The 13,214-nt window shown below is 41.8% G+C and overlaps 1 protein-coding gene across 1 annotated transcript in view; it reads left to right on the forward strand.

Annotated features, from left to right (window-relative positions):
• LOC144768973 (piezo-type mechanosensitive ion channel component 2-like) overlaps window positions 1-13,214 on the forward strand; it is a 700,333-nt gene that overhangs the window by 522,264 nt on the left and 164,855 nt on the right. Inside the window, exon 38 of the mRNA XM_078652965.1 lies at window positions 1,770-1,915. Within this exon, the coding sequence (XP_078509091.1) occupies window positions 1,770-1,915 (146 nt within the window). The remainder of the gene's footprint in view (window positions 1-1,769; window positions 1,916-13,214) is intronic.

Here is a 13,214-nt window from a genome sequence, read left to right on the forward strand (position 1 = left end):
GTTGCCAGAGCCTCTCACCCTAGCTGCAGAGCAGCAGAATTATCTTAAAAGGCAGACATTGGTTGTTAGCATTCTCAATACATTTCCATAGAATTTAACACGAGGGAGACTCAGTTGGTGAGATTCGCTCACACAAATAGTCCAAAACCAGGTACTCCAAAAGCAAATAATCCAGGGGAATTAAATGGGCTGAATATACTTTGCATTTTTGGGCTTTATTTCTTATTGTTTCAAAAGCCTACAGACTATTTTATGAAAAGGGTGGGAATGGGAAATCCAGTTACACTGTCACCACACCCCACACCCCTGGCATGATAGAATAATTAAAGATGAGCTAAGTGATCCAAGTGATTAATGCACCATACAAACAAGCCTTGCATATACATCCTTCTTGTTACTGGTTCACACTGCAGTGACATAGTAAACACCTTGATTGATTGTCTAATTTCCTGTTTCTTCCTTATGGAACAGAATGTGCTTCAGTACAATACAATTGACAGATTTGCATAATTTCAGAAGGACGCAATGTTCCTAATTCTGGACTTTCTTTTACAAATCATGTTATATAGATGCTCAAGGTCGGTGTGTTTGCTCGGAGTAAATTAACATTGCACTTTACAGAATATATTGCTTTGGTAAACGTACCTTCCTACATCAGGTGTCATAGTGACATGGAGTCATCTGATAAATTTAGCTAAACCCCCTTGCTTTAACTCCTTAACTAAATGCTTTTTGAATAAATGAAACATAAAATGCTAAACTCATAAACCTAAGCATAAGCATCTAACGTGGAATACTTGGATTAGATCCTGTAACCTACGGCAATCCTTTAAAAACTAAAATCATAATACTAAGCCACGAAACCTAAACTTCTATACCTAAACCAGTACTGTAGGTCTGTACTGATCAACATAAGATTAAGGCCTTGATTTGCTTAGTGTTGGGCGGGTTCTGGCATTGAGCTGCACAATTTTACTGGCTTTTGTAATGGTAGGTAAATTGATGCTTTGCATTGCGCCACGTGAGTGCCCAGGCAGATCCTTAGTAAATAACCCATTGAATGCTGAAGCCTGAACTTAAAGCACTGAGCACCAAGACCCAACCTAAAAGATTGATATTACAAGTGGGCAGTCAATTAGCCTGATAGTTTCCCTCCCTGGAGAACTGCCAGTACTTTGGATCTCAGTAGTGCCAGCAGGCTACAACAATGACAAGATAACGAGGTGTAAGATGTGTTTCCACATTGATTCTTGTATGCTTTTCTACATTTCCAGCCAGATGTTCACCGGGATAAAAAAAATCAGATCCTCTGTGTTCCCGCACAACTTTCTGGTCAGATTTTTACCCATGTAACCAACAGTGTTCTTGCACAATTGCATCCTGATAGGGCAGCTATTAGCTGTTTTTATAAGTTGCATCAGGAATTACAGGCCACTAGTAACGTGGCTCTGAGTCTAAACCACGAAGGAGGATTTACAGAATGTAACCCGTACCCACTCAGCCTAATCCTCTAGGCCTAAACTTCCTGCGTCTCCTGCATATAATTGGCGAACACCCTGAAGGTCACACATTCAGTTTCCACCAGACATGACTGGGTGTCAATTTCTTTCTGATATGAATAAATTAGTACCATGATGTTGAGTAGTAGTAAGGCCTATTATTTACAAACCTGCAAAGCCACACAACTGTGGAAAAAACATCACAGAAAAGCCAAGTTATTACTATAATATGTCAATTTTCTCTTCTGTGTTCGCAGCTTTGGTGGTGAGGATCTTACAACCTACGCCCAACAGATTCCAGAAGAAGAAATGGATCAGGCTCCGCTAGTTACCTGGAGAAGCAGCACTAGCTGTGTAAGAAGACCTCTGCGAATGCAGGCGTTTGACTCTGCATCATTTGAAAGTGAGGCCTCAAGGTACTGGAGAAAAGAAATGGACCTGATGAAGATATAGGAATGAGTAAATGATTATAGCATTTAGCAGTTATGGTAATCGTTCTGTAAATACAGAAAATCATGAAAGGTTTTGTCATGCACAGGCATGACCTCTGAACCAGGTTTTCCATTTTTATTCTTCTCCAGCATAAATAGCATTGAAAAGTTGCCTGTATCTTTTTAATAAAAACACCTCTATTGTTATGACATCCCTTAACTAAGGCACCTTTAATGTGGGAGCGCAACTCATGTTACTCATACTGACTGTCAACCTCAATCCACTTCCCTTGTGGGAGATGCTCCACAATCTTGTACATCTGAAATGTCCAAATGTGTCCCTCAAGGATTTGCAGCAGACCATATTTTCATGCTAACCACGAGATCGAGTTACATTTGAATACTGTTATTCTGAAAACGTTGAAGGGTGTAGGCCTTGGAAGCCCAGCGTGGAACACTTCTGCTTTATATCATGTGAGCTTCTTATGTAGAGATCGACCCCCAACCATAACCACTTTTCTCCTAATATACTCGTTCTCCCTAGCTATCTTTCCCAAATTTGAATTAAAAGCTTCATAAATGTGTGAAGTCACTCACACTGCAGAAACATGACTTAGTAAATGCGCCCCAGAGGCCAAAACTGGCATATTTTGCAAACTTTAGATAGTTACAAAAGGCAGTAAAACTGGAATGTCACGAGCACTATAAAGATAATGACATAAGAAGTGATACTAAAAGGTGTATAATAGTGGTTTACATTTTACCCTTTACTTGAAAGGAATTAGCTCTTGCAGAACAAAATTTGTGAAATATATTACGTTTTCCTAACCTTACATTTCTAGTGCTGTTTGCAGACCTTTATGCCCATTGTATCACTAATGCTATGCTCTCTTCCCTATCCTCCCAGACTGGGAAAGATTTCCAAGCCAGACGTGAGAAAGTCTTTTTAAAGGAAGCTTCCCAGGTTGCAGTTTGAGAGCAACCTTTTTTTCAGCTGCTTGCTTTACATTTACAGAGAAAATCATCCTGTTCTTGTACTTGGTTTATTTGAATTTTACAGTGAGTCAGAAGCATCAGATTACTATACACAATGCAAGCTTTGACAGTTTTAAAGTAGTTTAAGATTTCAGTAATTTACAGTACAAAAATAATAACCTTCCAAATTGAATTCTTGAAACACGTCACAAAGTGAGGCAGTGTTTCAGCCTGAAGCTTGTGAGTGCAGTGTTGTGACTTCTGACATGGGACCAAGACACATATTCCACCTGGAGTGCTCTTTGAATGCAAATACATTCTGTATGCTTGTCTGCAACAAAACAACATCTGAGCATTAAAAGAGGATGAAGGAACTCAATGAGATATGCAAAGGGCCAAACATTTGGCAACCATTTTAAGAACATATTAGAGGAAGAGATAACTGTGCTTAGAACTGGTTACCTTTCTTTTTTCTTCTTTCCTTGGGCTCGAGAGTAGGGCCTGACACTGCTGGCAGGATTGGAACCTTGTGGTCTATACAAGAAGATTCTTGTGGGAGACGTGGTGACACTGCTCTTACCCATGCACGTGCTTGAAGTCTCTTCCTCCATTAATTTCTTCATAAATACTTTTGAGACTCTTATGTAGCTTCTACTAAAAGAAAGTCATGCAGATACAGGCGGTGAACAGTCCCACAACAGCTCTGCAACAAATTATTTGGCCAAGCCCATGAATGTGTAACAGGCTGAACAAATGAACAATGAAAACCATTGGTTCCTCGCTATTTGGTAAGAATAGGAAACTCTGTAGCCTGCAATGCATGGCCTGTGGAATAGACAAACATGGGTACCAGAAATCCATAGAATCCTAATAATGCCCTACAAGACAAGATCACAGATCAACTGTTTCAGCCCTCGCTGCACATGAACTCACCCCTGCTAAAGAATCTGAAATTTCAAAAGGCCTGACTTTTCTGCAAGTCAGGAATTGAAACACTTAACTTTGTGGGAAAACTGAAGTCTAGTTAATTTGAAAATATTACAAGTCAATGAAATTCTAAAACCTGACTCCACCCTAAGCTTGCATATCTGCATTGACTGTCTAAAAAAAAAAAGAGATCATACATATTGGGCACGCGTCAGCCAGAACCTTGTCTCCCAAAACTAAAGTAAATATAAAAACTCTAGACAAGGTACTGATAATAAAACTAGCTGACTAAAGTGGATTATACAGACACCTTTGGGCAAAAACGTATTACCAGAGATCTAGCTATAATCCTACCTCACAATTAAAAAAAAAACAGTAGCACAAACCATCTTGCAACTTTACAGAATGTCTTCATTGATAGCCCAACACCTGGAACATTTTAAGTATTTCCACATACTTATCAATATTGATACCCTTGGCTCCCACCAAAAAGGATAAGAAGATCCTAAGTATTTGTGAAGAAGTGCAAACCTCAGTATCCTCAGACACTGCGATGGGCGTCCGAAGGACTCACTACATGAAGGGGAGAGTGGAAAAAGATATGGGAAAGATTCACGTTCACTCTCAACCTGCGTTGGCAGAGAGTAATAGAAAGCCCCACAGACAAGGTCAGTCCGAGGTTCACATCATCTCCTCCAGACATTTTGCAAAATAAGTCTTCTAAGTGCTAACTAGAGAAGCTTTCAACAAGAGCTCAGCATCCTTCTGGAGAAGAAGGATGTGGAACTGGTCCGGCTCCCCAAAACAGAAAGGGATAAAGTATGAAAATTCCAGATACTGCCTTATACCAAATCTACTGCAATTTAAGCAAAGGAATTGCAAGTGTGCAATAGACCTTTAGGATGCTTACTTGCATATTCAAATAATACAGAAACATCAAATGTTCTGCAGGTCTGTTGCAGGAGATAATCATTATATAATCAAGGTCCTTACATTCTGCCCCAAATACGCCTCTAGAATATTCTCAAAGTGCATTGCAGTAGTAGCTGCTTATGTGAGAAGACATGACTTAGATAAGTATCAGTGCCGCAAAATGTCCTTTTGCATTTCTAGACACAGCTAAAAAAATGTAATAAGCTGCACCTATGAGTCAACCACACAAAGTCACCTTCAATACCAGCTCAGTCCATTTACTACATAGGAGATTTGCTGGACACGTCGGTGGTAAAAAAGTGTATCCTTTGGAGAGGAGACTGTGTTGAAATTTTCTTAAGGCATCACAGATATTAGCTTGCCATATCGCTTCACTACGGGGATCCATGTCTTCCTGCATTTTCCGGTTACCTCACACTCGTCTCTACATGTAGCCTCTACAACAGTGTCGGTATGATCAGTGGTGTAAGTACTCCAAACGTTGGGAATGCAACTGTTATGTGGTGTTGCAAAGCAGAAAATCTCCTTAAAGAAGTTCAGTTTCATCTAGACAGCCAAACTCCCTAATTGGTTTGATACAAGTAAAAAGTGCATAGTCCCACAAAGAGTGTCTGTTCCACATCAACCTGCTGGAGTGGAAAGTTTGCTTAGTTCTCAAATCTTTTCTTCTCTCAATAAACTATTGGCTTGTTTAAACACACAGTATGACAACAATGCATTGCCTGAACAAACATGTAGGCGCTCATTTATGAGCCCTTGCATCACTTTTGCACCACTGGTGCGTCACTTTTTGTGACGAACCAGCAGTGTAAAAAATGCGCTGTGTTGCGCCACATTTACAAAGTGACTCATCTAGGTAGTGGCGTCACTTTGTAAACCCCTGCGCTACATTATACCTGCGCCAGGTATAATGTATGCAGGGGGTGTTCCCACGCAAGAAAGGGTCATAGAAGTGACGCAGTGAAATCTTCCAGATTTCACTGCGCCATTTCCAGGACTCAAATGCGTCAAAACTTACGCTTGCCTCACAGCAGGCATAAGACTGACGCAAGCGCTTTCACATGGGGATTGCCCCATTGAAAGGACGCATTGCTGGAGTTGCGTCACTTTTGTGACACTCCCTAGCAATGCGTCACTTTTGCGTTTACAGATACGTCAGAAATACTGACGTATCTGTAACTCCTTGCGACATGATGCGTCATACATTAAATATGACACATCAGGTATTTCGCAAGGAGTGCGCACTGAGAAGTGATGCACTGCTGCTTTCACGCAGGGATGCGTCATTTCTCATAAATGAGGCCCGTAGAGTCTAGATCCAGACTGCTCTTTCTTGGAACACCAACGATTTGGAAATGCTTCATAGCTAGAGATCTGCAACTCACAGTGGTCCACCTCCCAGATGTTCAGAATGCAGTTCAGAAACCAACTCCCTTGGATTATCCAAGGAAGTCGAAGTCATTAGTGGTTTATAAATGATGAAGTACTAAATTACATTTTTAACACCTGGGGTTATCCAAAATTCGATCTGTTTGTAAATGCAGAAAACAGGAAATGCTCAGAGCTTGCCCTACAGTTACTGCCAATGTGGTATGAAAAGGTATACCCTTTTGATCCAATGGTCAAGAAAGTGTCTGTGCACATTTGCAGTGAAACCCCTGATCCTACCATTAATCATCCAATTCACTTATTGCAGAGTGAGAATGATCTTTCTAATACTGGGATGGCCACTCCAATGGTGGATTCATTAACCTTCATCTTTTGGGGTGACAAAACCCTTGTTGAATTTGACAGCATGGCCACTGAACCTGTAAAGTATAAATCTCCCTCAGGACTGTATGGGCATTTTAAAGGAAACCAAATGCCAATTCACTAGTGATTCATACCCTTACAAATCAATTTGTGGAAGGCTACTTTCTTAGCAGCTATCTTATCTGCATGCAAGCTTAGTGAAATTCAAGCTTTACCTTCCAACAAGCCATACCCAGTCTTCAATAAAGAAAAGGTGGCCATGAAAACACACAGTATTTTCTTCCTAAGAAGGTATCTAATTTTCATTTTAATCAGACTATCTCTCTTCCCACATTTTTTCAGATGCCTTCCACACCATGAAGGTGTTTGCATACTCCTCATATAAGAAAAGCTCTTAAGTTTTATCTTCATAAGACAAAAGACATCTGCAGGTCAAACCTTTTGTTTGTAAACAGTGTTTCTGTTTGTCTAAGCGGTCAATTTCCAGATGTATTACCTCTTGTATGCAACTCTGTTATCAAAATACTGACAGATCCCAAAGGCCCATTCTACTCAAAGGACATCTATTTCTCAACAAAGCTGCTGCTTTGTTGAGAAACATCTCCATATTGGAGTTTTGTAAGATGGCTACATAGTACTCAGGCCAAACATTCACAAGACAGTATAGCCTAGTTTCAGATTCCAGAGTAGATACATGTGTATGGTAATCTCATATGAGGATTCTCTTTGCTTAAATCTGGATATTTTGTTTTTTTCTTCCAGTGCCTGAAATTTTGTATAGGCCTGCTATTCTACTCAGTGCCTATGAAGGAGAAGGAAAAGTAATCTCCTAGAGGCCATGATTCTGTCATATCCTATATCTGGGAGCAGATAAGGCAATGATCAGATGCCTTCAGGTGGTTCAGAATTCCATTGCTAGACTGTTTCGTCTGCTCCCTTAACACTCCTCTGTGTCCTGCCTTCTTGATGATCTCCATTGGGTTAAAGAAGACAAGCGCATTGAGTTTAAGGCACTCTGCTATATGGTCAAAATCCACTCGCGCTCTGGACCTCAGTAACTGCAAAACCCTGCACCCCCTACAAAGACGCCACACCATTAGTTGCTGGTCTTGGTTTTGGTCCTACCAACATAAATGAGCCGCCATCAGATAGCTAATCTTTGATGGGTAATAAATTCTAGTGCAACACAAAATAGTGAGTTAAAATAGGATGATGTATCCTCCATACATTAATTTTATTCTCCAGCCGAACAACACCCCCTAATTAAAGAACCAGAACAGTGCAGTGAAGACAGTCAAACAAATATCTGTCTAGTAACGGGCCCGGTGTGGCGTCTTTGTCCCAATGATCAGGGGACCAGCCAACTCACACCTGGGATGGCCAGATGATATGACTGATCATCAAGTTGTTTTGATGGTAACACATTGCTCAATGTTTTGGATTTTGCTAACCAACCTTTGAATGGTCTGTACAGTGTGTTGTTTGTTCCTTCACATATTGGTAGTTGGTCACCTCTGGTATATAGGCTGACCTTTGGTGAATTAGGCACCCTGAGACTTCTTGGTAGTCCGTATTGGCGGCCCGGCCAGACTTATTGGCTGTTAGACCCCCTGTGTTCTCTTGTGTTGTATATGCTAGTAGGCTCAAATATTCGATGTATGGTTAGAGAGCACTGGTGAGGGATGTATGTCACTACAACGCGATCTTTTAGATCGCAGTACTTTACAACGTGGTTATTACAACACAAGTCGTTACAACGACTTGCGTTGGAGGGCGCGGATTTAGGAATATTATAACTTTATATTCCAACACCAGTCCACGTAACAGTAGGGAAGGTGTTGGAATATAAAATTACAATATTCCTTAACCAACAGCGCCATGCAGCGCTAGTCGTAGTAACGACTTGCGTTGTAATGGCAGTGTGGTAAAGGTCGCGTGGTGTAAACACTGCGTTGTAAACGACGTTTACCCTGGTGAGTGTCCACTTACACAATGTGCCGTGTGTTCAAGAGAAAGTACTAACCCATCCATGTGGGAACCTGAGTTGTATTCTTTACAAAGATTACTCTCCCTCTCTATGTATCTTAGATCCCCTAGCATCTAGAATATTTAATCCCCATATCTCCATAGTCTCTTCATATAGGGGAAGTATACTAGACAGGAAACCAATCTGTGGAACTAACCTGGTCCTGCTCCTGTCCCCTTTCTCCCCTTTATCTGTTGGCATTCAGGTGGTACAATTGAATGGCATCATTCAGTCCCTGATCACTACACTTGAACCTATGGACCCATCTTTGTTCACGTTGGGATAAGTGTTGGGCCACATCCCTAGTTGTAAGGGGGATTTAGGGTTTATCTAGAACAGTCCATTACAGATCATTCTCCGAGTGTTGCATTTCACTAAAGTGGGTTGTAAGTTTAGTTGTCAGCCTTCCACATCTAATGTTGCTCATATGCTCCAGGATCCTGATTTGACTCACCTGGTCATCATCCCTATAAATAAGAGGCGTCATAGGCACTTAATGAGGTAGATCACATTGCTCAAATTACATGAGGTATGATTTCGTTGTTACCATGGTGTGGGTAACCCCACTTCTACCCTTTTACTGTTGGAAGTCAGAGGGCAAGCTTTGCAGCCACCACATGCGTAGTGTCCCGTTACTGGTGGTATTCCCATAGTTGTAAGGTTAGGTCTTTCTCTGCATTCTTTTCCAGACGGTTGTGCGTGTACCAGAATGTTCCTAATGCTGGCACTTTTTCTTAAAAGAAAAAAGGGGGCGCTCCAGGTCTAACCCATTAGAGTTCAGGATGGGCCCGTTTTTGGTGATTATTTTCTTGATGTGATTAGATGCTGTATTGAATGTGGTGACACAAATACTTCTTTCCATCTTCTCTCATGTGTGTGTTTCCGACAACGCTTCCCTGTTATTGTTCCTTGCTCTTTTCCAGGCTCTTTTCACCACATGCTCCGGGTAATATCTGTCCTGTAGTTTTCAAAGGCAACCAACTTAGAACAGTTCCTTCTCAGCTGCAGAAATTGCCCACAGGGCAAGTTCTCCCACAAGGATTTGGGGTGAAAGCCCTGAATTGCTAGCAAGTTATTCCTGTCAGTAGGTTTATGGTAAATATCACTGATTAGCTTCCCATTCCCTACTTTTATAGTCAGATCCAGGAAAGGAAGGGCTTCAGTTGTCAGTGTCCAGGTAAAGAACAGAAAAAGATCAAGAACCAGGTCAAGAACCTCTCTGCTGTGGGTCCATCTCCCCTCCAGATAAGCAGGACATCATTGATGTACCATTTCCAGACTCTAATGTGGTCTAGAAACAGGTTGATTTCAGAATATACATTCTCATTCGCAAAGTGTGACACATAAAGACGGGCCAAACTGGGAGCAAATGAACTTCCCATGGAAGTATCATGGCGCTGCAAGTATATGGTGTCTTTATGCTGAAAAAAGTTCCTAGTGAGTGCCAGTTTAGCTAGGCAAAGAATACATGATCTTGGTGTTTGGTACTCCCACTCTTTGGCGAACAGAATGTTTTCGATAACCCTTAGAATTTCAAGCTGGGGGATATTGGTATATAACGACTCAATGTCGAGTCCGATCAGAATTTCTCTGTCCGGATCGAAATCCATGTTGTTCATAAGGTTCAACACTTCCCTCGTGTCTTTGAGATAGGCTTGCATTTGTTGTACAATGGGTCGTAGAAAGAAGTCACAAAACTGTGACAAAGGTTCCAATACTGAGTCAATCCCAGACACGATGGGTCGCCGTGGTGTAACTACATTTGGAACCAAGTAAGCTGTAACTATTCTTTATTTATAAATAAATGCTGACTAGAGCTTAAGAAGTGGATACATGTAGCACTTCTAGAGGGATCAGAACCTTGAAGAAGGCCACAGACCCAGTAGGGCTAAACAATTGGCTGAAACTTGTCGGTAGGAGCAGAAGGGATGGTGGAGTGGTAACCTCTCCCACACACCCATCAACTAATTCTAATCCTGTCAAGTGGGACCTAGAATAAAATGGATACAATGGTCATCACTCAGACAGTTTTAATATACTTCTTTTTCTCTGCATTTTTAGGATCCCTCATTAAGGAGGACTGTCTCCTTTTTAATTTTCATGCTCTTCTTTCTCAAAATAATCAGCGCCCCACCCTGATTGTTGGTATGCACATGGGTGTATGTAGCGGCCCAGTGATGAAGCAAGCCACTATCTAGTGGGTGAGGGCAATCTTCAACAAACCCGTTGGTTTGCTTCCAGACTCTGATTGAGAGAGGGAGAGAGTACAGTTACTTTTGTCTGTCCTCTTTACTCTATTTCTCTCTCCTTGTCTCTCGTTTCTCCCTCATGTGATAATGCCATTATTACAGGGGGTACTTTCGAGATTACCAGTTAGCTGCGTCTCCACAGAACTGGGTGTAGCATCTTGTTTTTGTGAGTTTAGAGTATTCTACTGCACCTGCTCGCCTGCTAACAAATAAGCTTCCCCTAAAATTTCCATCATCATCATACTTTATTCGACAATTAAGTCATAAAAGCATACATAAAACATACATAAAATCGCAATATTTCAGTATAAAATTCCATTAAAAAACCGTTCAATAAATATCTAAGATTGAATTAAACTACTGTAGACGATTGCCGAATATACATTTTTTGAGTGCATAAAAACTAAGTTCATAAAACCAAATCCATCATTTTTAACAGTACAGGGGGTATTGCACATAAGTTGCACAAATTGAGTAGGCCCACATATATATACACAGTCTACAAACAATAATCAGAGCCCTTCCGCAACAAGGCGCATACGGATTACCCAAGCCCATTTCAGAAATTTAGCCATGGCAATAGCAATTAGAGGGCTGGGATCGCTACTTAAAATTCTTAAAGCCTCAGTGTACCTTCGTGTACCAATCCCTCTGCAGATAGGCTTAACCCACTTGGCTCTGGGTGCAGAATATAAGGGGCAAAAAAAGAGAAGATGACTTATTGTTTCTCGTTCTTCACCACACTTAGGGCATTTATCCCTACCATTTTCCCCTGCCCAATTGGCTGTAAAAGACCTAACTGGAAGGGAGCCTACTCTAAATTGAAAATAGAGTTTGCGGTCCTGATTTTTCTCTATGGCATTCCAATACAATTCCAGTTTCGGTTGGGCCTTAAATTCTAGGAAACGGCCTGTTAGGTGTGAGGAAGAACCCCTTATACATACTTCTGCATTTATCATCTCCCAATAGCTTACTTTCAAAAGTTTCTTGGAAGGGAATATAGTGTTTGTCAGGTCGTCCCATAGCTCTCGCAGTCCCAACCTAATTAGTAGGGACCGAATGGACTTCAGCCAGTGAATTTTTTGGGAGCCATCTTTTGTCATAATCTCCCGTAAGCCCTGTGCATAATGTTGGAGTTCCACTGTGGTCCACAGTCAGCGCCAATACAGCAAGGGCCGTAGAGCGGCAAGGTCCTGGACCGCTTTTTGCCCAAGATCCCACATTAGAGGTGTTAAAGGAGTACTTATAGGGACGCTAGTTGCTTTATGCAAAAATTCGTTTTCTGCTAGCGTCAGATTTTTCAGATTCTGGAATCCCCATAGCTCGGCACCGTACAATGTCGAGCTTAGCACCTTCATCCTAAAAATTTCCAATAGTGGGCTAATGGGCTTTGTTGTTGATAAGCTAAACTTTTTCAGAAGAATACCAGCCTGCTGATGATGTTTTAATACTGCAATATCTAATTGGCTGATCCACCCCAGATCTATCTGGAGTGTGACCCCCAAATAAGTGAAGGCATCAACCCTCTCTAGTGGGGCGCCATTCATATACATCACTCCTCTGAAAGGTTTAGCAGGCCCAGATGATATACGGCCATTAAGGACCATAAATTTGGTTTTTGCCGTGTTTATTTCTAGGCCTCTCTTCAGGCAGAAAAGTTCAAAGCGCTTTAAAGCGTGCTGGAGCCCACTTGGTGTTTTTGACATAATCAATGTATCGTCCGCGAACATGAGGATCGGGACCCGCTCACCACACATAGCCGGGGCATCGGTAGGGATCAGGGAGAGAAACTCAGCCACCCCGTTCATGAAGAGCGAGAACAAGGTCGGTGCCATGACACAGCCTTGTCTCATTCCCCGCTCAACCGGGAAGGTTTCCGTTACCTCTCCCTGACGACCCCACCGAACCCGGGCGAAAGTATCCTCATGTAGGCGGATGATTAGGCTCAATAGTTCAGGCGCTATCCCCAGCTCTGCAAGGACTTTCCACAGGATTTTACGAGGAACAAGGTCGAAAGCCGCCCTTAGGTCAACAAAGACCGCGTACAAGGTGCCTTTCTCTAAGATCACCGTACGCCAGTATAACATGATAAACCTAAAGACCTGGTCTATAGTACTTGTTTTCGGGCGAAAGCCAGCCTGGAGGTGACTCAAGATGTTATCATCCTCCATCCAGGACTGGATTTTGCCCAATACAAGTCGACCCACAATCTTTTGGATCGAGTCAATCAGACTTATCGGTCTATAATTAGCTGCTGACGGCTTATCCCCTTTTTTGTACACTGGCACTATCTCTGCACCTTTCCATGATTGGGGTACCTCCATCCCTTGTGCTATGGCATTTGCCACATACAGGATATATATCCTCCAGCGGGCTCTGTTATTCAAAAATACATCTGCGGGCACACAGTCCATGCCTGTGG

Source organism: Lissotriton helveticus, chromosome 7 (assembly GCF_964261635.1).
Source record: "Lissotriton helveticus chromosome 7, aLisHel1.1, whole genome shotgun sequence".
Taxonomy (NCBI): domain Eukaryota; kingdom Metazoa; phylum Chordata; class Amphibia; order Caudata; family Salamandridae; genus Lissotriton; species Lissotriton helveticus.